Source organism: Erythrolamprus reginae, chromosome 1 (genome assembly GCF_031021105.1).
Source record: "Erythrolamprus reginae isolate rEryReg1 chromosome 1, rEryReg1.hap1, whole genome shotgun sequence".
Classification (NCBI taxonomy): Eukaryota; Metazoa; Chordata; class Lepidosauria; order Squamata; family Dipsadidae; genus Erythrolamprus; species Erythrolamprus reginae.
In genome coordinates, this window is record NC_091950.1 from 303,061,671 (window position 1) to 303,089,001 (window position 27,331).

Genomic DNA, 27,331 nt, shown 5'->3' on the forward strand with positions numbered 1-27,331 from the left:
AAGCCCTACATGATATCGAGCCAAAATACCTGTTCTGTCTGGGTGCCCCCAGACTTCAGCACCAACTGGAAAAAACAGCCAGACACGCTGGTAGAAACAAAAGCACTTTATAATTTGAAAATAAACACAGAGGAAAACCTGTTCTTCCCCACAGGCAGGCTATGAGCCTTCACAGCAGACCTCTTGCTGGCACACCCACCTTTCCCCCTCAAGGTTTCAGTATTCAAAGTCACAAGCCAGAATTCCAAGACGCCAAAGATCACAGCCAGGTCTCACGACTCCCAAAGATAATTCTCCACAAACCAGGAAGGGTGGGTCTGCCTTTTTAGCCTTTCCGGAGAGCACCACACCCAAACCCAGCTGTTGCCCATTCAGTGCTTGAAGTACCTGGCTAATTGTCCCCTTCGTTGGGTTGCCCTTCTCTGCCGGAAATCTATTATTCCTTGTGCCTGGTCATCTAAAGAATCCAGGCTGCTTGCTGGGGAGAGCTCCCCCTCGGGCTGAGATTCCTCCTCCTCGTCTCCCTCCTGTTCCTCATCCTCCCCCCCTGAGCAGAGAGCCGGCAGAGGGTCAGCCGTTCCCTGTTCCTCATCCTCCCCCTCTGAGCAGAGAGCCGGCAGAGGGCCAGCCGTTCCCTGAGGGGCCTCAGACGGAATCACAACAATACCTAAGGGACCACCTTCTGCCGCATGAATCCCAGTGATCGGTTATGTTCCACAGAGTTGGCCTTCTCCAGGTCCCGTCAACCAGACAATGTCATTTGGTGGGGCCTAAGGCAAGAGCCTTCGCTGTGGGGTCCCCAGCTCTCTGGCATGAGCTCCCCCGGAGATTCATACAGCCCCCACCCTCCTCGCCTTACGCAAGAGTCTTAAGACTCACTTATGCCGCCAGGCTTGGGACTATTAGATTCTTGCCCCCTGGCCAATGAATGTGTGGAGAGGAAGCTGATTGAATGAAATGATTGTTTTATTATGTGTTTAAGCTTCCCCGAGTCCTCGGAGAGGGGCATCATAGAAGTCAAACAAACAAACAAACAAACAAACGAATGAATGAATAAATATCATATATTTTCTCTCAAATTCCTTTTCCCACTTTCCCCTTTTGTTCATTTTAATCACTGCAATATATTATTATTATTATTATTATTATTATTATTATTATTATTCATAACTCATTTGATGTACTTCACCAATAAATTAAAAAGTTGATCAGATTTATGATTTGATGCTATTAGACCATTATCAATGGCTTACAAACACTAAAACATCCATAGCATAAACATTGAATAACTACAATCAGGTAAATTAATATTCATAATTGCCTTAAAGCAAGAGCATAGAAAAGTATTCTTCAAAGCAGTTTAAAAGGCGCTTCAGAACAGCTCCATTCTAACTAGCTTCAAGGTTGGGGCAAGCATTATTTCCAAAGGGGAGTACTAGAAAAGTACAAGGAAGTGGATCTTCACTTCAATGGCATCTTTTTAACTCATTTGCCAAATGAATTTTAAAGTTATTTTATTTAATTCTTCAAATAATTTTTTGTTTAATTTTATTGGGATTGTCTGGAGTAAATATTAAATTTTGGGTAAGATATTCATTTTAATGGTGGTGATTCTTCCTTCTAAAGAGAACTGTAATTTTTCTCAGTCTCCCAAATCTTTCCAAATCTGTGATAATAATTTTATATACAAGTGAAACTCAAAAAATTAGAATATCATGCAAAAGTTCATTTATTTCAGTAATGCACCTTAAAACGGTGAAGTGTAATATATGAGAGAAACTCATTGCATGCAAGGCAAGATAGTTCAAGCCATGATTTGTCATAATTATAGTGATTATGGGGTACACCTCATGAAAACCCCAAATTCACCATCTCAGAAAAGTAGAATATTACATGGAATCAATAAAACAAGGATTGTACATGGAACAATATCGGACTTTTGAAAAGTATAAGCATGCATATGTACTCAGAACTTGGTTTGAGCCCATTCTGCAACAATTACTGCCTCAATGCGGCATGGCATGGAAGCTATCAGCCTGTGGCACTGCTGAGGTGTTATGAAAAACCAGGATGCTTCAATAGCGGCCTTTAGTTCTTCCACATTGTTCGGTACCATGTCTCTCATCTTTCTCTTGGCAATGTCTCATAGAGTCTCTATGGGGTTTGCTGACCAATTAAGCATAGTAATCCCACAGTAATCATTGAATCAGGTTTTGGTGCTTTTGGCAATGTGGGCTGGTACCAAGTCCTGCTGGAAAATTGAAGTCAGCATCCCCTTAAAACTCAGCTTCAGAGGAAGCATGAAGTGCTTCAAAATCTCCCAGTAGATGGCTGCATTGAGCCTGGATTTAATGAAGCACAGTGGACCAATACCAGCAGATATCATGTCTCTCCAAATCAACACAGACTGGAAACTTCTCACTAGACTTCAAGCATCTTGCAGTGTGCGCCTCTCCATTTTTCCTCTATACTCTGGGTCCTTGGTTTCCAAATGAAATACAAAAGTTTTCACAATCTGTGTTGATTTGGGGAGCCATGTCATAATAGCTGACTGGAGCATAGCCGCTGGAGAATTCTGGGAATAGAAGTCCACAAGTCTTAAAGTTGCCAAGTTTGGGGATCCCTGGTATAGGATCTATTGCTCGAGCAGGGAATTGGACTAGAAGACCTCCAACCCTGTTATTCTGCATTCTGTATAGTCCTAATCTGCATTCTATGGTTATTATAATAGTCCTGTAATAATTGTCTCTCTTTTTTGTATGTGTTTGTAGTGTTTGTTTTTACGTGAAAGGATCGCCCTTTGCTTGCAGCACTGCTGCGGCGTCCTTTTTCGTAAAAATAACAATGTTTATTTTTCCATGAAGACCTCCCTTTGAAGGAGCTGGGGAATCCCTCCCATGAAGAGATTCCGAGGACAGAGCCTTGACGTCACCGGCAGGTTGCTAAGGATGCCAAGATGATCACTTCCTGGATTCCATGGAATCCAGGAAGTGATCACCTTGGCGTTCTTAGCAACCTGCCGGTATACGTGATGTCAAAGCTCCACCCCCAGAATCTCTTGGTGGGATTCCACATTCGGGTTCAGTTGAATTTTGCCTAAAGTTCATCCGAACTTGCCGAACCCGAACTTCGTTCGGTTCACTCATCACTACTCCTGAAGTTAAGGGAGTGGGAAAAAGGGTCCAACAGGCCTAACAGAAGTCTGGATGCTTCAGTGACACCTGCACACATGCTCAGAGGGGCAACACAGGGGGAGTTGATCGAAATTGATTTTTTGTTTGTTTGTTTGTTTGTTTGTTTGTTTGTTTGTTTGTTTATTTATTTTGTCCAATATACAATGAGGGTTTTAGTGGGTATATATCTATATACACATAGTAAAATACATGATGAAGGTTATAGAGGAGATACTCATATTAAAATATATCTAAGAAATAATAGAACATATCTATCTATTACTAGTAATAGAACATATCAATGAAAGAATAGAAGAGATATAGGAATAGAAGAAAGGTATAGGAGATATAGGAGAGCAATAGGACAGGGGACGGAAGGCACTCTAGTGCACTTGTACTCGCCCCTTACTGACCTCTTAGGAATCTGGATAGGTCAACCATAGATAATCTAAGGGTAAAGTGTTGGGGGTTTGGGGATGACACTATGGAGTCCAGCAATGAGTTCCACACTTCCACACTTCGACAATTTTTCCTCTATACTCTGGGTCCTTGGTTTCCAAATGAAATACAAAAGTTTTCACAATCTGTGTTGATTTGGGGAGCCATGTCATAATAGCTGACTGGAGCATAGCCGCTGGAGAATTCTGGGAATAGAAGTCCACAAGTCTTAAAGTTGCCAAGTTTGGGGATCCCTGGTATAGGATCTATTGCTCGAGCAGGGAATTGGACTAGAAGACCTCCAACCCTGTTATTCTGCATTCTGTATAGTCCTATTCTGCATTCTATGGTTATTATAATAGTCCTGTAATAATTGTCTCTGTCTTTTGTGTGTGTTTGCAGTGTTTATTTTTACGTGAAAGGATTGCCCTTTGCTTGCAGCGCTGCTGCGGCGTCCTTTTTCGTAAAAATAACAATGTTTATTTTTCTGTGAAGACCTCCCTTTGAAGGAGCTGGGGAATCTCTCCCATGAAAAGATTCCGGGGGCGGAGCCTTGACGTCACCGGCAGGTTGCTAAGGACGCCAAAGTGATCACTTCCTGGATTCCATGGAATCCAGGAAGTGATCACCTTGGCATCCTTAGCAACCTGCCGGTATACGTGATGTCAAAGCTCCACCCCCGGAATCTCTTGGTGGGATTCCCCGTTCGGGTTCAGGTTCGGGTTCGGTTCGGGTTTGGCCGAATTTTGCCTAAAGTTCATCCGAACTTGCCAAACCCGAACATCGTTGGGTTCGCCCATCACTACTCCTGAAGTCAAGGGAGTGGGGAAAAGGGTCCAAGAGACCTAACAGAAGTCTGGAGGCTTCAGTGAGACCTGCACACATGCTCAGAGGGGCAACACAGGGGGAGGTTTGTGTGCGCATGCGTGGGGTAGGGCACTGCATTATGGGTGTGGGCCCATGTACTCTTTTGGCACTCGAGCAAAAAAAGGTTTGCCATCACTGGGTAGATTGCCATGTGTGTGGAATTGTGTGCTCTTACAAAAGCTACCTTGTTTGAACAATTTCAGGCCCACTTTTTAAGAAGCATATTGGGAATTGACAGAGCATGTCAACCACCCAGAAACAGGAATCGACTTCGTACAGAGCCATTCAATAATTAAGTCATCAGCCATATCATGAGAGCAGATGTATAGGTGATGTCCCAGCCTTCAAAGGTTTTGCTTGTATTCTATTTGATTATTAATTCTATGCACCTTTTAAACTTTGAATTAAAATCTCTATTGAAAGAACAGCACATGCAGACCTGAATGTCAAGCTCTCGTACTTCCTCTGCAGGAAGTACACAGTGTAAATGGAACGGCTAAGCTTATAGACCAGGAAATTCAACTAAGAACGTGTTATACCAAATAGAACTGATCAACAGGTAATGTAATTATCAAAATTGATTCTTTTTGCTGACGATCATAATTGGCCCCCAAATTTATGTTCTTTTTATTTACCACTTATGTATTTTATTATGGTATTTTCTTTTACAGATATTATTATTATTGTGCACACATAAGCAAGATAAGCAAGTAGTAGCAGTCTCTAAAACTCCATAGTAAGACAGTAACCTCAATTGCACATCAATTAAATCACACATTTTTACCTTTAATTTTTTATTTGATATTGCTGTTGAGAGTAATCAGTTAGTACATTAAGATTGCATTAATTAATTACATTAACAAATATATTGTCATCAAAATATACAGAATCAAGAATGACAAAAGGTTAACTATATTGTAGTTGATGGGGGAAGCTAGAAGTAACCTCTTATCTGCAGAAAGAAACATCAAGTCTAATGTTTTGCATTAGACTTAATCTTTGGAAAAATTTCAGCAACCAAAGTGGTCCTCCATCTTTTATCATCAGAGATCCCAGAAATATCATTTACCGTATATAATAAGCCAGCATAAAGGGTCAAGTTTTTTAAAAACACCCAGGGAATTCCAGAATGGATGGACATGAATGAATCTGGCATGGTTGGCAAAATTATAGTATAAGATGTAAGAAGGAATAGCATGAAGCTCGTGGGAAGCAATAAAACTGCTTTATATTATACTTGGGAGATCAGGTAGGCTGCTGTTGGAAGGGCTAATTGTGCACAGCTCCATAGCTCTGGAACATGAGTGCTGGATCAAGCACAATTATGCTTCCTGCACCTGTGCAAGTAGCAAAATAGCACACAGGAATGTGTGTGCGGGCGTGTTTCCCCGAGGTTTTTTCCTTCTCTGCATGCAGGGATGTGGCATGTGGAGAAGCAAAAAACCTCACCAAAATGCACCCACATGCATGACCCTTTGCGTGATTTTGCTACCAGAGTTAAGGATGGACAGATAAATGGAACAGTCCTTGGGAGGCAATACTCACAGCCACTCAGTCTTGACAGGGTTGAGCTTAAGTCTGTTCATTCCTATTCAGACCCTCACAGCCTCCAGGCACTGGCACATCCCTTCCACTGCTTAACTGAATTGACATGGGGTGTATATGTACAACTGTGTCGTCAGTGTACTGCTTGAACCTCACCTCGTGCCATTGGATGACCTCACCCAGTGGTTTCATGTAGATTTTAAATGGTAAGGAGGAGAGGACTGACCCCCGAGGCACCCCACAAAGGAGGACCCTGGAAGTTGACCTCTGTCCCTGTACCAACAATGACTGATACTATGGTCAATTGTATCAAAAGCCACTGAGAGATCAAGAAGCACCACATTACAGGAATGTCCTCTATGTCGGGTCTGCCAGAGATCATCCATCAGCATGACCAAAGCAGTTTCAGTGCTGTAGCTGGGCCTGAAATCCAACTGATAAGGGTCTAGATCAGAGGTCTTCAAACTTGGCAACTTTAAGACTTGTGGACTTCAACTCCCAGAATTCTCCAGCCAGCTATGCTGGCTGGAGAATTCTGGGAGTTGAAGTCCAAAAGTCTTAAAGTTGCCAAGTTTGAGGACCTCTGGTCTAGATAATCAGCTTCATCCAATGACCGCAAGAGCTGAATATCACTTTCTCAAAAACCTTCCCTATAAAAGGAAGGTTGTTGTTGTTGTTGTTGTTGTTATTATTATTATTATTATTATTATTATTATTATTATTATTATTATTATTTATTGGATTTGTATGCCGCCCCTCTCCGCAGACTCGGGGCGGCTAGTGAAAAAAACCAACATGTAACAATCCAATTTAATAAAACAATTAAAAACCCTTATTATAAAAACCAAACATACACACAAACATACCATACATAACTTGTAATGGCCTAGGGGAAGGAATATCCTAACTCCCCCATGCCTGGCGACAAATGGGAGGTAATAGATGCAGATAGTTATCAGCAATAAGGACAGCAAATTTTATACCAATGTAGTTCCATTACTAGCCAAAGGAAAGGGCCTTAGCCATATAAGGAAATCTGATGCTGGGACTTGGCAAATTGTTTTTTAAAAAAGTATATATAGGAACTAGCTGGACAATGTCAAAGCTTTACGGCATCTGGCCTCATTTGTGGAATCAAAATACAAATGATAGTAAGAATTTCAGAGATATGTACTATCAACTGTTTTCTACAGTTTCTATTATATTTAATAATAGCATAGAATTTATTTATTTTATATATTTATTAATTGGATTTATATGCTGCCCCTCTCCAAGGACTTGGAGTGGGGCAACATATAATGTTGCTTTGTTCTGTTTTCCGCAATGTTGAGAATTAAACATTACAATAAAGACCATTCTTGGAGGAATAGTCTGATTCAAGCCATTTGAAAGCACATATCACACATTATTTCCCTCCACCGAGCTAGGAATAGGCTTAGGATCCTCCTGAATATCCCAGCAGAACTTGAAAGGCAGCTTTTCCATCCTCTCCTTAAAGACACGGTCAAACCTTTCACTCTGGGCAACAGTCATGGTGTTCTTCCAGTCCCCAACAGTGCCTGGAAAACAATGGTTAAAAATATATCAACAGTTTAAGTATTCAATTAAATTAGAGATTGTTTGTGTCATCCTATCATCAAAATGAAGTTTTGTGTATGTAGGAATGTATGTATTGTGGAAAGGGAACTACACTGAGACAGTGTAAATCACAAGAAAAGCAAGACCAGAAACCTCTTGACATCACCAGACAAAGCCAGACCAAAGCCGCAGGGAAACTAGAAACTGCTAAGGAAATCGGGAATAGGGAAACTAAAAACTGCCAAAGAAATTAGAATAATAAAAAGAAACATAAAAACAGATATCCCTAAGATAAGAAGCAAGCTAAAGTAATTAGAAATGCCAGACACACTTGAAAAGAAAATACCAAAATCATTGTAAAATACAAACAATATACAGGACAGGCAGGAAGATATAATTAAATTATAAAAGAGGAACAAACAAAAAAACTGAGACATGGCACCAGGAAGAGATTAGCTCTAAACCATAACCATAACAGTGGTTAGAGTGCAGGACTGCAGGCTACTTCTGCTGATCACATGCTGACAGCAGTTTGGCAGATCAAATCTAATCAAGCTCAAGGTTGACTCAGCCTTCCAAATCAAATCAAGTCAAGTCAAGTCAAGTCAAGTCAAGTCAAGTCAAGTCAAATCAAATCAAATCAAATCAAATCAAATCAAATCATCATAAGCAAACTCTTAGAGTATAAATTTCTATAGATTTACCTTTACGAAGAAAGACCCCTTGGCTAGAGTCTGCTAGGGTAGGATCCATGAATGCGTAGTTTGTTCTAGAATCCGCTTTCATGCGATCAAAGGTAGCTTTATCCACCACATCATTCACCACCTTTGCAGTTAGTTCTCTTCCTAGGAAGTTGCATATTTTCAGTACAGAGCTTCTCAGATCCTGCAATTTAATACAGCTTTATATTAGGTCATCCATAACAATGGAGAAAAGATGGGGAATTCTTAATATTATCACTATCTTATACATAACTCGCATTTCAATGCTGTCTCTCACTTCCCCTACTCGTAATTTTTCTTTCTTACTGAAAACAATTGTTCTAAGAAATAACTTAGAGTGGTTCAAGTGATACACACTTATTTTCAAAGACATTATGTAAGAAATGCACTACTACAAGTATGGGATAAACATTACTTGAAACCACCAGTATGGTTATCAACAATGGAAGCATTAATACATCTAAAAATTATTATTAGTAGTAACATTCTTAAATATACGGATATTTTAACAGACAAGGGGGAATTGAAAGGGAAGCAAGAAATATAAGAACGGGATTGATTTAGACTGGTATGCTCATATGCAAATATGATATGAAAAGATATGAAAAATACATTAAACAATATGGTTTTTATTTAGAAATGGCAGAACTGGATAAGACACTCACAGGAACAGACAAAAACATAATTAAAAAAACTATATAATTACCTACTCAGTATTGAACTAGCAGAACAGGTAAAAGAAACAATGATAGCTTGGGCAAAAACATTTGGTTATTCAATTGAGTTAGATGAATGGCAAGGCTTATGGGAAAAGAATTACAAATAAACAATGTCCACAGCATATCAGGAAAAACATTATAAAATGTTTTATAGATGGCATATGCCATCTGAAAAACTGGCAAAAATGTTTAAAGATAAATCTGCAAAATGTTGGAAATGTCATCAGCTCCCTGGATCCTATTATCAGATGTGTTGGACATGCCCAGAAGCAAGAAATGATTGGATGAAAATTAAAATATGGTTAGAAGAAATGATACAGCTATATATAGATTTAAAACTGGAAATGTTCCGAACGGGTATCTTACCAGAGGAATTTAGCAAGGAAAATATATACTTGGTTGCATATTTGCACAAAGATGGAAGGCAGAGAAAATCCTTATGGAACAAGAAATGTTTAAAGAAAATATTGGATTGTGCAGAAATGAATAGATTGACCTTGATACTTAAAGAAGGAGAGGAATCGGAATATTTTCAGATATGGGGGAAATGTTATGATTGGTTGGAGAAGAGGTAAGTATAGAGTTATATTTTAAAGAAAGAGGGTGAAATGTTATAACAAATGAAATGATAAGTACTAGGATATGAGATATAATTGAGGAATAGAGAGAAGATACAGAAGAAGCACACAGATGATGCATTGATGGATTAATCATGTACTAACTATGTTTGTTTGCCTATAAAAATAGAATAGAATAGAATAGAATTTTTATTGGCCAAGTGTGATTGGACACACAAGGAATTTGTCTTGGTGCATATGCTCTCAACGTACATAAAATAAAATATACATTTGTCAAGAATCATGTGATACAACACTTAATGATTGTCATAGGGGTCAAATAAGCAATGAAGAAGCAATATTAATAAAAAATCTTAGGATATACGCAACAAGTTAATAAAAAACTTTATTAAAAAAACTTCTGCTACTAGTTTTCTCAACTACTCAAAATGTCCACTACCAGTTCTCCAGAACCTGTCAAAAGCTGCTGGATTTCACCCCTGCATTCCATCATTTCTAAACCATTTTGTGATTGATGGTTGTTCATATTGCACTACACAAAATGGACACAGCTTACCTTTTTCATTTCTTCAAAAGAAAGGAAGAGAATATTGAAATCACCCTTATGAGTGTACCAGCCTTCTACATGGTCTAGCCACAAACTACTGGGCACTGATAGGAAAGAAATGAATTTGGCATAAATATGAGTGCAATCTTCAAAGTCACTTGGGTACTGCAATGTTCCAACTAACAATCCGTCTCAGGGATACATTCTGAATGCTAGAATTCTTTCCACTTATCCTTATGACCTGATGGGCCTATAGATCAAAGCTCAACTAAAGGGGCACTTTAATAACACTGAATGTGGAGAGGAGAGAGAAGGAATGAGAGCCGTAAGTAATGTGGTTGCATACTTTCACTTGCTAAGGGGAGAGTTTTGTCAAGATGCTGCTATATTGTTACGTTTCTTTTGCTTTGGATCTTTGGACAGTCTGAATTAATTTTTTATACATTTGCAAATATCAGATTTACTCCCATTAGCTCTCTTCTATGTCCAATCCTTAAATGCTCCCCTTCAATAGTGGGTTATAAATTATATCGCTACCGGTTTGCTAATGCCCTGGGTAAGGGGGAGGAGCCTTCTGTGGCTGTTGATACAGGTTCACCAAACAGGGCCAAACAGGGGAGCAATCCACTGCTGTTCCCCATGTGATTTCATATTAGAGAGTATTTTTTTAAGCTTTCTGATATTATTTTTTTAAAATAAGGATAACTCTACACTTTTTCAAATGACTATTGATTTGTATTCATTTTAGATTCTGTCCATTATTCACAACATAATCCCACCTGATTTATAAGGTGCAGTGACTCAGTGGTTTAATGACAGTCTCTGCTCCAGTAGCTCAAGTCCTAGCATTGCATGGTAGAGTGAGCCTCCATTACTTGCCTCAGTTTCTGTCCTCCTGGCAGTCTGAATGTTCTATGACACCTAGGTAAATAGGTAACACTTTGGAGGGGAAATGAGTGGGTTCTGTTGTGATGCCTACATCCAAGAGGGCACCAGTGAAGGGAGGGGGCCCTTGGATGCTTTTGCAAGAAGATCCACTCATTTTTCTTTCTGGTGTAAAGCCAACTTGTCCACAATAACAGCAACAATAATAATAATAATAATAATAATAATAATAATAATAATAATAATACACCCTGATTTTAAATCCAACAACTTACTTCTATCCATTTTTCTCTACATTAAATGGATCCTATTATTTCTTCTCACTCTTCCTTAATAAGCTGCCTTCTCTTGCCTCTCCCATCCACTTTTGCATCATGAATTATTTAAGGAATCCTGCATTCTTCTCCACTCATCCATCTCATTATAAACTGTTTGCATATAGTTTATTCAAATTATTCAATGAGGATTGAAAATAACTGAACTGGACTGAATTCATATCCCTTGTTCAAGACGAAAAATTAGTCTGATTAAGTTCTTACCTTCGCCAGCAAAAAACCTCTCGAAGTAAACATCAAACTCTCTTGATGTTTCCACCACGGTTATCATTTTGTAAAAATGATAGCTAGAAACCAAGACATCCTTTGGATTTCTAAACACGTAAATAATCTGTACAAGAAAGAAAGTATCTAGTCAAAACTCTCAGCGACTCCAGGGAGAATGAATCTATTTGTATTTTATTTCACAATATGTTAATTTCCCATGGAAAAAGTATATCTACAATCTCTCTCTCTCTCTCTCTCTCTCACACACACAAACACACACACACACCCCTCTATAATCTATCATCTCTCTGCCTTCCTCCCTCTTTCTCTCTCTCTCTCTCTCCATCCATCTATATCTATCTATCTATCTATCTATCTATCTATCTATCTATCTATCTATCTATCTATCTATCTATCTATTTGTATAGCTGTACATCTTATATAGTGACTTTGGATGACTTTTAATTATTTATTAAATAAAATACATAAAAACCATTAAGAATCTCAATTTGAATTTAAAAAGAAGACAAAATCCCCCACACAAACCAACCCAGAATGGCGGCAAAGCATACAGAGAATACGTTAATTAACGTATCATACAATCACCTTAGATTAGAAGTTACGTTTTATCATACAAGCCGGAAGCTCATAAGAAAAATCATTTAGAGGGCCTTCCAGAAGACCAGTAAGGTTAAAACCAAGCTCACTTGGGAAGAATAGGGTACTAGGGGCTATGGCAAAAAAAGATCTGCCTAGGTCATGCCTAAAACTCTCAAGCTGATAGGTTCCCCAACATGCCTTTTCTACAGGACTTTATGGAATGGGTAGATGTAACTGAGGACAGAGGTCCTTCAAGTGATCTGTTCCCAATTCTTGAAGGGCTTTAAAGATCATAACTAGGAAACTTGAATCAGAACCAGAACCAGACAGAGGCGATGTAGTTTCCAAAGCAAAAGTACAATGTATGCAGTTCCTGAACAATACACAATGGCTACCTTGCTACATTTGCACCCACTGAACTTTCTGAATAATTAAAGGGCTGTTGTAAAAAAATAATAACAGCTCCACATTATAGCTATTGTAGTCTTCCATCTAGGAGGGCATGAGTGTAGCAATTGTAAAAATGATTTTATGGCTAAAGGAAGCAATCCTCAACTTGGCATCATCCAGATATGTTTAGATAGAAACTGACTACTGTATGCAGCACAAAACGTTCCAATCCACCTGTAAGTATCATTTTGGAAAAAGTAACACGAAGGATTAAATATATCTGTATATATCTTCAGTTCAGTTCTATTGTAGCCAAGCAGGAGATTCTGAGTTCCCCATTTTATTTGAGTTAATTTTTCTCAGTCTGCAAATTACCAAACATATTGAAACAATATCTGTTCATTTGCATTTATTTGTCAATAAAACATTAAGTTGCAGAGCTAGGAAAAATAGAAGACAGACTGCTTCCCACTCCACCCCACAAATTACCAAAATATGTCCTACTTTTCCTTTTTTATTTTGTAATCCTTTGGGTACCAAATAGTAGGGCAGATGGGAAGAGATGACACGAGGTGATGGGCGATTAGGTAAATCTACATTATAAACATTATACTCTAGCCATGGTGCCCTGTCAATCAGGGTAATATTTTCAGTTCCATCTCGATGACCTTCATAAAGAATCAAGCTCAGAATATTCTGAGTCCACACTGTGCCTGTAAATAAGAAATAATTAAATTAATTCATCCAGGGCCATTATTATTTGGAAAGTGTTCAATGCATTAAAAAAAACCAAGAAAAAAGTCGAGCTATTGGTCCACTAATCAGAGAAGATGGCAAAGAAGAAATGGGGAGTAGAGAGAAAGCAGAACTGCTAAGATAGATACTTCACATCTATCTTCATACAAATAATGGAAAACACTATCAATGGAATAGCTTGCCTTCAGAACTTATGATGATCAATTACTGGAGGCTTTTAAGAAGTAACTATATAATTTGTATAGGGTTCTTTGAACTTGTAGATGGCTTTCTGCTCAAGCAGGTGGGTGGACTAGAACAGTGGTCCCCAACGTTTTTTCCACCAGGGACCAGTTTCAGCAAGACAATTTTTCTATGGCCCAGTGGGGGCGGAAAGGGGCGTGGTTGGGGGCGGGATTAAGCATGGGGGTGCTGGTCCTCCCAGCCCCTCTTTCCCGCCATCGTCCTGTGGCCGGCAGAACCTGCCTCCCAAGCCCTCTTGCCCAGCGGGAGCTAAGCGCTGGAGAGAGGGGGTCAGGCTGGCCCTCCTGCCTCCCCCCAGCCAAAAACGCAAAAGCGCCCCACGGCAGAAGCCAAAAGAGGCTTGAGCCTCTCGGTCCTTCCTGCCCCTCTGTCCCATCCATCGTCCTGTGGCCGGCAGAACCTGTCTCCCGAGGCCTCTTGCCCGGCGGGAGGCGAAGCGCTGGAGGGAGGGGGTGGCGGCATGAGGGCCGGCAGCTGCTGACTCCACGGACCGGTGGAACATGCCCCGCGGCCCGGTACTGGTCTGCGGCCCGGTGGTTGGGGACCCCTGGACTAGAAGACCTTCCAACTCCATTATTTTACATTCTAACTTAGTCAACTTTCCTATAGTAAACATTTCAGAGATGTATAAAGACAACTGCTTCTTCTAAAATATATGATGATTGTATGATAGAATTCTAGTCAGCTTTGTAAAGTAAAATTTAAAATGGTCAATATACAGATTTACAGCTTTATTTTACCTGCATTTCATATTTTATGCCAAGTGTTATAATTGAATAAACTGAATAAAAACACGGGTTACAAAACCAACTCTTCTTTCAAAGACATCTTTGAATTTACCTGATTTAGGATATGTGATTATAAATATATCATCACCTCGGATTTCAAAACTTTCCAGTGAATCTATACTTTCAGGTGAGGAGATCACTGGTAGAAAATTACATCCTTTGTATTGATATGTGTTCTTCTTTGATGGCTCCATTGCCTTACTTGTTGATATAATAGAGAAGTTGAAAATGGTTCCTATATTAATAGTCAATGTTGAATTAATTCAATTCTTTCAAAATCATGGTTTTGGCAACATGCTTATATCATTAGATTATTTTACCTAATTATTTAGTTAATTAGTTTCATGAACTCAATTTTTACCCAGGAAGGTTTCCATTGCAAATAGTAAATTTGCTATTCTTTGTAGAAGAGAAAATTTGAATTACAGTGCCAAGAACATACTAATTGCAATTCTTTTCTTACCTTACTTTGTTTTATATAATCTCTGACAGTCAAGTCACATCATATCCAAAAGCCAACTTTATTGGCCACTGAACTTTCTGAATAATTCAAGAGCTGTTGTAAAAAAAACATCAAAAAAACAAAGAACAGCTCCACGTTAAAGCTATTATAGTCTTCCATCCAGGTGGGCATGAGTGACTGAACGTAGCAATTATAAAAAGCATTTTATGGTTAAAGGTAGCATCGTCCAGATATGTTTAGATATGTTTAGATAGAAACAGTGCCAAAAAGGTTAATCTGACATTGGTTCTTCTCTTCCCTGATCAATGGAATGGGATGCAAACAGTGATGAAATCCACTTACTTTCCTTTAAAAAAGAAATAAACAGTTTTATTTATGATTTTCAACAACATAAAGAACATCTCGATAGTCTTTTACAGATCATATCCCGTTTCAATACAGTTTGTATTTATATTTACACTTCACTATAAAATATAATCACTTTAGTATGAAAAAGATAGAGAGAGAAGAAAGGTAAGTAAATTTGTGTATATATATACATGTACAGTGTTCCCTCGATTTCTGCGGGGGATGCGTTCCGAGACCGCCCGCGAAAGTCGAATTTCCGCGAAGTAGAGATGCGGAAGTAAATACACCATTTTTGGCTATGGGCAGTATCACAAGCAGGGCCGCCGATAGACGGGTACTACTGAAAGTCCCGGTGATTAGAGGGGCCCTGCAGTGAGTTAACGCCGTCAATCAGAGCTTCCCTTCGGTAAAAGAAAAATAACCCGGATGAATGGATGTGAGGGAAACTCGAGGCGCCTTTCCAAAGCAAAAGAAGGGAGGTTTGTTGTCGTGTGGGGCTGGTCTTCAGAACCCGGTTGTAACTTATACCAGCGTTTCCCAACCGGTGCGCTCCTGCTCGATGCCGCGATTTTCGGCGCTCTCCTGCTGGGCCCCAAAGAAGGAAGGCAGGAAGAAGGAGAGCTTCATTCTTCGCGCCTTTTTCCCGCCTTCCTTCTTTGGGGCCCAGCAGGAGAGCGCCGAAAACCGCGGCATCGAGCAGAAGCCGGGGGACAGCTGCGAGTGGGAGCCCCAGGACGGAAGTACCGGCAGCGCCCCGCCCAGCTGGAGCTTTCCTGGCGTCGGCGGCAAGTGTCCTTTGTGGCCCGGTGGGAGGGCACTGGCGGTAGGAGGGGGGTGGCTGCAGCGGCCGCAGGCAGTCGCGGGGAGATGACGGCGGTGAGAGGGAGCGCTCTCTCTCTCTCTCTCTCAGCTGACTGCAAGCGGGAGCCCTGACATGGTGGTTGGACGTGCTGCTGGACGTCGTACATGCTGGCGCTACGGGCCTGGCATATATGGTGTCCAGCAGCACGTCCAGCTGCCGCCGTCAGGGCTCCCGCTTGCAGTCAGCTGAGAGAGAGAGAGAAAGAAAGAGAGACATATAAGAGAGGCAGAGAGAGAGAAAGAGAGACATAGCAAGAGAGGCAGAGAAAGAGAGACAGAGCAAGAAAGAAAGACAGCAAGAGAGGCAGAGAAAGAGAGATAGAGAAAGAGAGAGAGAAAGAGAGACATAGCAAGAGAGGCAGAGAGAGAGAAAAAGAAAGAAAGACATAGCAAGAGAAAAAGAGAGACATAGCAAGAGAGGCAGAGAGAGAGAGAAAGAAAGAGAGACGTAGCAAGAGAAAAAGAGAGATGTTGTATCCTGAAATGGCTACCTTGTAACTCTGTAAATAGTTTGTTCCTCTTTCCAGCGCTGTCTGAGCCCAAGCAGGAAGTCGCTCCTGATTGGCTCAGACGCGGCCGGCTCTAGCTTTGGCGGGAACCGCAAATGTATAAAAGGAGCGGTTTCTCCAGGCAGAGTCAGTCGGTACTCGCTGAATTGTCACTTTGCTTGCTGAGCTGTCACTTGTTCTCTGAGCTGAATAAAAGTACCGATTGCTCAAAACCCTGCCTCTGGGTCTACTTCACTGGCGACGAACGGACGGAAGAACATCGCGTGCAAAAATGAACAAAGTCCAGATCGGCCAGGCTCCGGAACTCTTCAATCCCGAGAAAACGACCTGGGATGAATACATGACCACCTTCGAGATCTTCCTCGAGGCGGCGGGAATACAGGACGCCGAAGCCGATCGCAGACGGGCTATTTTCCTTAATTACTGCGGCGCAGAAATCCGTGGACTGGCCCAAACGCTCACCGAACCGGAGCAAGGAAGAACCGTAGCGTGGGACATCCTACAGGAAAAGCTAGCGAGCCACTTCAAGCCGACAAAACCGGCCATGGTTTTTCGGCATCAATTTTCCATAATGGCTCAGAAGGAAACCGAGTCGATCAACCAGTTTACAACGCGGCTTCGAACGGTACTTGCCCAATGCAAGTTTAAAGAGCCGGAAGCTCGCCTAACCGACGCCTTGGTTTTCGGCATGAAAAACAGCACAGTGAGGAATAAACTCCTCACCGAAGAAGAGCCGACTCTACAAACCGTGATTAAACTGGCGCAAACCGCAGAAGCAGCCGACGCAGCGGCTAGAGAATTAAAAGAGCACGGAAGGCGAGAACTCATTGCCAAAATTGACTCCGCGTCTTCCAGCGCCGTGGAATCAGACGACCTCAACCAACCAACTCACAGCGGAGACAACTGCCTCCTGGTGCAAGACCAGCCAAGACACCTGAGAGCTACTCACCCAGCCCCCTGCGCGGGCTGCCGGGGAAATCACCAGCGCCATCGATGCCCTTTCCGAGACGCTACATGCCGCCGCTTCAACCGGAGAGGCCACATCGCCATCGCTTGCAGAGCGACAACACCGGAAGACACTTTCGCCACGCCACAATACCAGCGACCACAAAACAAGACCCCCCAATCGCGAGAAAGGAGACCGTTCCGCAACTCGGGTCAACGGAACTACTCAAACGCTAACCGCGACTACTATAGAGGTAACTCTCAATTTTCCGTGAATAACACGGCAACCAAAAAGGGGGCTAAAATTGTTATCTCATTGTTACTAAATAACCAGCCTTGCTCAATGGAGCTGGATACGGGCTCTAGATATACCATCATGCCCTGGGAAAAATTTAAACTGTATATGCCTAATGTGTCTAAGGCTGACCTAAATCAAACCTCTTTGGTAATCAGAGACTTCCAGGGGGGGGTAATCTCGGTCCTGGGAACAGCTAATGTACCTATCGCATTCAAGAATGTTAAATGTACCCTTCCAATGCTTATTGTAACGGGGGCCAAGCACTCTCTTCTGGGTCTAGCGTGGATGGAACCGTTGGGAATCGAGATTTCGGGTGTGTATAATGTTAACTGTGATAATATGCCTAACTTTGTTAAAGAATTCCCTGAAGTGTTCAGCCCCACCTTGGGATTGTACAAGGGGCCCCCTATATCATTCTCTATTGACCCCAAGGTCCCACCGATCAGACTAAAACCTCGCAGGGTCCCCCTTCCGCTTCTCCCCAAACTAGACATACAGCTGGATAAACTCATTAGCCAAGGTATCTTGGTCCCTGTGGAACAGGGGCCATGGGAAACTCCAATAGTTACACCTCTGAAGCCAGATGGTTCTTTAAGAGTTTGCGCTGATTACAAATCGACCCTGAATAAGGCACTCCAACACCACCCCTACCCCATCCCAGTTGTGCAGCAACTTCTACACTCCCTGGGGGAGGGGAAAAGGTTCGCAAAGATCGACCTGGCGCAGGCTTACCAGCAACTCCCGGTCGATGAACAAACAGCAAACGCTCAGACAATTGTAACGCACAGGGGGGCTTTCAAATGCACGAGGTTACAGTTTGGGGTAAGCATAGCCCCAGGAATATTCCAGAGCATTATGGAACGCCTATTGTCAGGGGTAAATGGGGCCATTCCATACTTTGATGACATCTTAATTGCAGGGGAAAACCAGGAACAAGTAAACAAAAGAATAAGGGAAGTACTTAAGAGGTTGCAGGACAAAGGTTTAAGGATCAAGCCTGATAAATGTGTCTGGGGAACCAACAGTATAGAATTCCTAGGATATAAAATAGATAAGGAAGGTATCCACCCCACAACAGAGAAGCTGAGAGCAATTAGAGAAGCCCCAGAGCCACGAGATAAGAATGAGTTGCAGGCATTTTTAGGCCTCCTTAATTTTTATTCCGTTTTTTTAAAGCAGAAGGCAACAGTAGCAGAGCCTCTCCATCGTTTACTCCAGAAGGAAGCCCGCTGGACATGGGGGAAAACTGAACGTGAAGCTTTTTCTCAAATAAAGAATTTATTAACTTCTAAAAGCGTAGTAGTCCAATATAGTGCTTCACTACCCATTAGACTCACGTGCGACGCTTCGCCGTACGGCATAGGAGGAGTCCTAGCTCACGTTCTACCTAATAAGACAGAGGCCCCGATAGCATTTTTTTCAAGAACCATGACCAGCACAGAGAGGAATTATAGCCAGTTAGACAAGGAGGCTCTAGCATTAGTGGCAGGGGTAAAGAAGTTTCACAATTATATTTTTGGAAGAAGTTTTGAGCTAGTCACTGACCACAAGCCCCTACTAGGTCTGCTAGCCCCCAACAAGCCCACTCCACCTTTTATGTCTCCAAGACTAATCAGATGGGCTCTTTTCCTCTCAGGGTATCAGTATGAGCTCACCCACAAGGGGGGAAAGGAAATCAATCACGCAGACGGCCTCAGCAGGTGCCCCATAACAGACTTAGTGGAAGACCCTGTTCCTTCCACAGATGTGTTAATGATAGATCTCGAGGAAAACCCACTAACCACAGCAAAAGAGGTAGCTGCACACACGCAGCAAGATCAAATCCTTAAACAAGTGGTGAACTGTGTTCTTAAGGGATGGCAGAATGATGTTGTGAAACCTGAATTGTGTGATTTTAAAAACAAAAGACTTGAGTTATCGTATGTAAAGGGTTGTCTGTTGTGGGGAGATAGAGTGATCATCCCCAAAAACCTAAGGGAAAAGGTACTCAAAATGTTACATGTGGGTCATCCTGGGATTGTCAGGATGAAGAGCTTGGCAAGGGGGCATTTATGGTGGCCAGGGCTGGATGCTGATATTGAAAATTGGGTTTCAAAGTGTGACCCGTGCCAAGAGTCACGGCCTAGTCCCCCCAAAACAACTCCGGCTGAGTGGGAACAGCCTGCTGGTCCTTGGTCTAGAATCCACATTGATTTTGCTGGCCCGGTGGGGTCCCAGTATTTTTTAATAGCGGTGGATGCCTTCTCCAAATGGGTGGAAATAATTGCAATGAACAATATAACCACAAGTGCCACCATCAAGGTATTGAGTAGACTGTTTGCATCCCATGGTTGCCCAGATATCTTAGTGTCTGACAATGGGCCTCAGCTAACAGCCAGGCAATTCGAATTGTTCTTAGATGGCCTAGGGGTCAGGCATGCCCTCATCTCACCTTATTCGCCCTGGGCTAACGGATTGGCAGAACGTTACGTTCGGGTGGCAAAGGAGGCATTGCGCAGGTCAGGCCCTGGGGATGTGCAACAAAACTTGGACCAATTCTTACTAACCCAGCACATTACCCCTAACTCACACACACATGTAAGCCCTGCAGAGTTATTGATGGGAAGAAAGTTGAGGTCACCACTAGACAGGTTAAACCCAAGGTTCTGTGTTAATAATAACCAAATGTGTGTAAAACCTGAAAGAGAAATGTATTTGGGACAAAATGTATATGTAAAAAGCTTTGATGGAAATGTAAACTGGATGAAAGGAATTGTTGTTAAGCAAAATGCACCCAAGACTTATATTGTAAAACTGGAGGATGGTCGTTTGTGGAAACGACACATAGACCACATTCGAAAGCGAGCAGAAAATCAATTGCCACAAACCGCTGACATGGACTCTCCCCCTTCAACAGACTTTAGTACATTGCCCGAGCTAAGAAACACGCAAAGAGACTTATCGGGCCAGGGGGAACCATCCAGCGACGCCGAGCCATCCTCGTCCTCCGAAGCCTTCGTTGGGCCCGCCAGGCCAAGTCCGCCGCGCCGGGAGAACAGCGGCGAGCCATCCTCCACAGTCGGTGGCGAAGGAGAAATTGAACTGCGCAGGTCAGCGCGAGCTCCTCGGAGGCCCCACCGATTGGACGACTTTGTCACATGGCTTTCTTGATGGATGTGTCCAACTATGAGGGGAGGGGTGTTGTATCCTGAAATGGCTACCTTGTAACTCTGTAAATAGTTTGTTCCTCTTTCCAGCGCTGTCTGAGCCCAAGCAGGAAGTCGCTCCTGATTGGCTCAGACGCGGCCGGCTCTAGCTTTGGCGGGAACCGCAAATGTATAAAAGGAGCGGTTTCTCCAGGCAGAGTCAGTCGGTACTCGCTGAATTGTCACTTTGCTTGCTGAGCTGTCACTTGTTCTCTGAGCTGAATAAAAGTACCGATTGCTCAAAACCCTGCCTCTGGGTCTACTTCAAGAGACATAGCAAGAGAGGCAGAGAGAGAGAAAAAGAAAGAGAGACATAGCAAGAGAAAAAGAGAGACTTAGCAAGAGAGGCAGAGAGAGAAAAAGAAAGAGAGACATAGCAAGAGAAAAAGAGAGACTTAGCAAGAGAGGCAGAGAGAGAGAGAAAGAAAGAGAGACATAGCAAGAGAAAAAGAGAGACTTAGCAAGAGAGGCAGAGAGAGAGAGAAAGAAAGAGAGACATAGCAAGAGAAAAAGAGAGACATAGCAAGAGAGGCAGAGAGAGAGAGAAAGAAAGAGAGACATGGCAAGAGAAAAAGAGAGACTTAGCAAGAGAGGCAGAGAGAGAGAAAAAGAAAGAGAGACATAGCAAGAGAGGCAGAGAGAGAGAGAGAAAGAAAGAGAGAGAGAAAGAAAGAGAGATAGCAAGAGAGGCAAAGAGAAAGAAAGAGACATATAGCAAGACAGTGAAAGAGAGAGAGAAAAAAGCAAGAAAGAGATAGCAAGGGAGACAGAGAGAGAGAGAGCAAGGGAGAGAGAAAGACAGAGGAAGAGAAGGAGGGAGAGAGAAAGAGAGTAAAAAAGAGAGGAAGAAAGAAAGAGGGATGGAAAGAGAGAAAGAAGGGAAGGAAGGAAAAGAGAGAAAGAGGGAGAAATAGAGCGAAAGGGAGGCAGAGAGAGGGTTTTTTTGTCCAAACGTTTCTTTAGCCCGTTCCCCCCCGCCCCCCCCTTTCAATGTTCCCCAGGATTTTGAAAATATGAATAATGTGCCGCGGCTCAAAAAAGGTTGGGAAACACTGACTTATACAATGATAGAATCCCTGTATTATCAGAGGGTCTCCAACCTTGGCGACTTTAAGACTTGCGGACTTCAACTCCCAGAGTTCCCCAGGCAGCTTCGCTGGCTGAGGAACTCTAGGAGTTGAAGTCTGCAAGTCTTAAAGTCGCCAAGATTGGAGACCTTCTGCTCTATCTACACTGCTCAAAAAAATAAAGGAAACACTTAAACAACACAATATAACTCCAAGTAAATCAAACTTCTGTGAAATCAAACTGTCCACTTAGGAAGCAACGCTGATTGACAACTTGGAGTTTATATTGTGTTGTTTAAGTGTTCCCTTCACTTTTTTTTGAGCAGTGTACTTTGAAATTAACTTGGATACCACGGGCTCGTTCAGACCTGCGTTCAACGATGGGCGTAAAAATTAGATCGAAAAGGATATTGAGATGTGAAGCAATATGAAATTGTATTTGGGGTTTTTTTAACAGCTCCTATTTTAATACCACTGATAACTACACAACCCCCTGGATAATTAGAATAGAATAACAGTGGGAAGGCACCTTGGAGGTCTTCTAGTCCAACCCCCTGCTTAGACAGGAATCCTACACTACTTCAGACAGATGATTTTTTTTAAAAAAAGTAGTTATTATGTAAACATTAAAAAAATAAGATAGTACATAATCTATCATTTTACAATACTATACTTATTTGTTTGTTTAAATTTTGTATTTGCATTTTATAAGACAAGCAACAAAACAACACAACATAACAAACACCACCCCCGTCCCTTTTGAACTGTTATACTCACAGTTCCTTCTTTATATAGTTATACGGCCTGTAACATCAGCGGTTATTATATGATTATTCTATAGTTCCAGTAAAACTAAGGTCAAGTTGTTGCTATCATAATCTTATGAATAAAGTTAATTCTGGGAACATCGGGTTTTATTTACAGCTATTTTCAGATGATTATCTAACATCTTCTTAAAAACTTAAAAAAAGTAGTTTTAAAATGGCGGGGGGGGGCAGACACTTAGGCTGTATGGGGCCCCAAAATTCCTGATGCCGGCCCTGATCAACACTTTAAACCCCTGAATTACCATTTCCCATTCCCTTAACAACCATTTACTCACCATTATTACTGGTACTCACCATTGAATAAGGCACTTAGTGATCCTGATATTTATAAACATAATTATTTATTAACAATTTTTTTTTTGTTATTTATTTGCAAAAATTATTAGTTTGGCGATGACGTGTGATGTCATCGGATGGGAAAAACCGTGGTATAGGCTATTTGCGTGGTATAGTATTTTTTAATTAATATTTTTTTAAAAACCGTGGTATAGGCTATTTGCGAAGTTCGAACACGCGAAAATCGAGGGAACACTGTATTTATAGTAAACTGAATAGAAAAAGTTGTGGATAGGTGTAATTGTCAGCTAGTTTGAACATTTCTATTTGCATTTCTTTTTGTCATACATTCTTATTGTTCTGTATTCTAATATTTAATGTCAGTCTCTCTTATTTCTATTTTGGAGCCATTTGTACCATTTTCCCCATATCTTGTTGGTTTTGTTGTCTTTTGTTCCGTTAATGTCATCTCATCCATCTCCACGCATCTATAAATTTTTTCGATAATTTGGCTTTCTAATGGGATATTTTGGTTTTTCCATGTTGGGCGTACGTTATTTAGTGAAATCTACTTACTTTCCATACCGGTTCGGAAGTGTGCAATTTGCAACCATCAAGTGCACTTTTTCACCCTCTTTCTTTAAAAAAAAAGAAGGAAAAAAACAGCATCTGGATGGGTGGGTGGAGCCTTGCACTGCTGCCGCTACCAGTTCTCTGAACCACCAGCAGCAACCACTACTGGTATGCCTGAATTGGGATGAACTGGTAGCATTTCAACCCTGGATGGAAGCAAAGTAGCTGTTATTTTAGGATGATTGGACTGATTGCAATCCAGTCTTTTAGACCATGCCTGAATTGAGCTATTTGTGATGGCTGGTTCCAATCTAAGTCTTCTGCAACCCATCTGAATTCTTCGATGTAGATCTTTACCATCCAACCGCCTTGTTGAAGTTCTTGAATTCTGTGTATAGTCATGTCTTCTTGTATATGATCTCCAAAGTATTATCTGAAGTTTGCAATAAAAATGTTGATAGCTGATAGTGATATATGATTTGGTTGTTACATTCAGTTATAAGATGCCCATCTAACTGCTGAAGCTATGAAGACCTGAGCACAAAAGACACACAATCAATCTATGGCAGGAGTCTGCAACCTTGGCAACTTTAAGACTCATGGACGTTAACTCCCAGAATTCCTCAGCCAACAAGGGATGCCTGAGAAATTCTGGGAATTGCAGTCCACGAGTCTTAAAATTACCAAGGTTGGAAACCCCTGGTCTATGGGAAATGTTCCTGGGTGAAGGGATCAAGGCTCCTGTCAAAAAGTCTTTCTGCATCTTCTGATCCTGACCTTACCTCCTGCTTTGATAGAGTATCTTGGAGGTAAGAGCCCACTCTATCTTCCTAGAGACCCCTTGATTCCCCTTTTCCCCTCAACAAATGTACTGAGAGAAGAGGCTCTTTCATCCCTGCTAATTTCCTGGATGAAAAGGTCAAAAGGTAAATAAAATTCTATGTCACCATGTTCTGATTGTATAACATGAGGCAAATGATAGGAGGAATCATTTTTCATTCTGTCCCACCCCATATGGCTATCTCACAAGAGATAACAAAGTAAAACAGTTGTGAAAGAAATAAAAACATCTGAGGTGGTTGTTATTTTGTAAAAGCTTTTTCAGCAGCTTGATTAAGTAATTGCTGGGTTTATCCTTGCCAAAAAACTTAAAAGATTCTAGGTTGTTCACAAAACTTAATATTAAATGAACACTAAATAATTTTTTTAAAAAATGCTAAATGAAAGATTAATAACAACAAATTATCAGATTATTAAATCTGACCTTATTGAGGATAATGCCAGCCAGTCCCCAGAGGTTTCTGTGAGAGTCACCAAAAGTATTTGACATATGCCCAGCTCATTCCTGTTGATTTTTAGCCTAGAGGTCCCTAATCATTTTTGTTGGTCTTCTCTACAATTTTTCTAGTGTCTCAACATCTTTTTTATATTGTGGTGACAGAAACTGGATGCTAGTTATTTATTTGTTTATTTGTTTGTTTGTTTGTTTATTTATTAGATTTGTATGCTGCCCCTCTCCCTAAACAATATTCCAAGTGTGGTCTTACCAAGGCATTGTAAAGTGCTATGAACATTTCATGTGAATTTGATTCTATCCCTCTGTTTAGGCAGCCTGGGGCTGTGTTGGCTTTTTTGGCAGCTGCTGGTCCATGCCGGTATTTAAGTGAGGGTCCACTAGGATTCCAAGATCCCTCTTTGCAATTACTACTGTCGAACTAGGTACCATTCTAATCTATACCTTTTTCTTTCTTAAATATAAACCTTACTATTTTCTGTGTTGAATTTCATTTTGTTCAATAGGACCTAGTGTTCAAGTCTGTCAAGATCCTTCTGTATCTTGAACCTGTATCTTCTGGAGTATTGGCTATTCCTGCTGTACTGCAGACCACTGAAGCTGACTGTAGATCTGAAGGTCAGCGGTTCAAATCTCATCTCCGGCTCAAGGTTGACTCAGCCTTCCATCTTTCCGAGGTAGGTAAAATGAGGACCTGGATTGTGGGGGCAATAGGCTGGCTCTGTTAAAAAGTGCTATTGCCAACATGTTGTAAGCCGCCCTGAGTCTAAGGAGAAGGGCGGCATAAAAATCGAATAAATAAAAAATAAAATAAATAAGATATTGAAGACTACTGGGACTAAGACAGACTTTTGGGATACCCCACTGCATACTTCCTTCCATGTAGATGGAGTTTTATTAAATACTACATGTGGAGTGTGGTTGATCAGCCAGTTACAAATCTATCCGGTGATGATGCTGTCTAATCTGCATTTTTCTATCTTATCAGGTAGTAGTTTGTGGTCAACTTTATCAAATGCCTTATTGAAGTCCAAATAAATTATATCCACAGCATTTCACTGGTCCACTATATTTGTCACTTTGTCAAAGAATACAATAAGATTTGTATGACATAATCTACTTTTGTCAAACCCATGTTGCCTTTTGTTTCAGAGGTGGGTTCTTCCCAGTCTGGACCTGTTCGGCCAAACTGGTAACAAACCAGAGATGATGTCACAATGATGTCATGGAACTGGTTCAGTTGGCGCTGAGTTTCCCAGCAAAGAGCGACCAATAGAAAATAGTGAAAGAGAAAAGCAGATGCTGGCAAGATGTGTGTCTTTTGGCCCACCCCTCTCCATACCCTGCCTAACCGGCCACCCCCAAATTGTGCCTGAACATCTTGCCAATGTCTGCCATTTTCACCATTTCTCTTTCTCTGCCAGTCTTTGCAGGGAAACTCCTTGCAATGTCAAGAAAAACTTCTTGTGAATGTGAGAAGTTGTTAATTGCTCACACTCACGAGAAGTTTTTCTTTACATACAAGGAGTTTTCCTGCATAGACCAGCCAAGAGATAGAAGCGACAAGCTATCAGATTCTGATAAAATATTTGGACAGTTTAGATGGGGTAGCTAGGGGATGCGTGTACAGAGTTGGGGAAGGGGGCTTATTTGGGAGGGGGGGTATTTCAACACATGCCCTGGAAATCCCTGTTGGACTTAATATCAGGATATGTATTATTTTCGGGGAAACACAGTAAATGTCTTGCAAACTGAATTTAGCACTGACACTTGGATTGAACTCACACAGAGCACGTTTGGTTTGTTGGTTTGTTTAACTATGTGGTTGGCATTTTAGTCCATTTTATGTGCATGTTGTAGTTTATAGTTTAAATATGATGTGTAAATCAAGTGAGATGTGCTTTATTCTGTTAATAGAACTTGAATCTGGTTTATATCATTAGTGATGAGTTCATAGCTTGGTAATCTGGTGGGCCCAGGACAGGGGTTTATCCTCTGTCCTGGTGCTTCTTGACCTCTCAGCGGCTTTCGATACCATTGACCATGGTATCCTTCTGCACCGGCTGGAGGGGTTGGGGGTGGGAGGCACTGTTCTCCAGTGGTTCTCCTCCTATCTCTCTGGTCGGTCGCAGTCGGTGTTAGTGGGGGGTCAGAGGTCGACTCCAAGGTCTCTCCCTTGTGGGGTGCCTCAGGGGTCGGTCCTCTCCCCCCTGCTATTTAATATCTACATGAAACCGCTGGGTGAGATCATCCAAGGGCATGGGGTGAGGTATCATCAGTACGCTGATGATACCCAGCTTTACATCTCCACCCC

The 27,331-nt window shown here is 41.6% G+C and overlaps 2 protein-coding genes across 2 annotated transcripts in view; both read right to left on the minus strand.

Moving 5' to 3' along the window:
* The window catches only part of LOC139157061 (amine sulfotransferase-like), a 95,278-nt gene that overhangs the window by 40,707 nt on the left and 27,240 nt on the right, over positions 1 to 27,331 (minus strand). The window lies entirely within an intron of this gene.
* Positions 7,340 to 14,565, minus strand: LOC139157062 (amine sulfotransferase-like). The gene is made up of 6 exons (XM_070733411.1): positions 14,424 to 14,565; positions 13,089 to 13,297; positions 11,592 to 11,718; positions 10,177 to 10,271; positions 8,306 to 8,486; positions 7,340 to 7,582 (listed from the first exon to the last, which is right to left on the minus strand). Exons 1-6 carry the CDS (start codon positions 14,563 to 14,565, stop codon positions 7,422 to 7,424), a joined length of 915 nt encoding a protein of 304 aa, XP_070589512.1. The 3' UTR covers positions 7,340 to 7,421.

What these genes read in the sequence shown, in the direction of transcription:
- LOC139157062 (XM_070733411.1), bottom strand. Translation starts at nt 14,565, where the DNA reads ATGGAGCCATCAAAGAAGAACACATATCAATACAAAGGATGTAATTTT. An exon ending in GAGGTTTTTTGCTGGCGAAG is followed by an intron (nt 10,272 to 11,591) that starts GTAAGAACTTAA and finishes CTTTCCTATCAG; the next exon opens with TGCCCAGTAGTTTGTGGCTA. An exon ending in AGGGGTCTTTCTTCGTAAAG is followed by an intron (nt 7,583 to 8,305) that starts GTAAATCTATAG and finishes ATTGTTTTCCAG; the next exon opens with GCACTGTTGGGGACTGGAAG.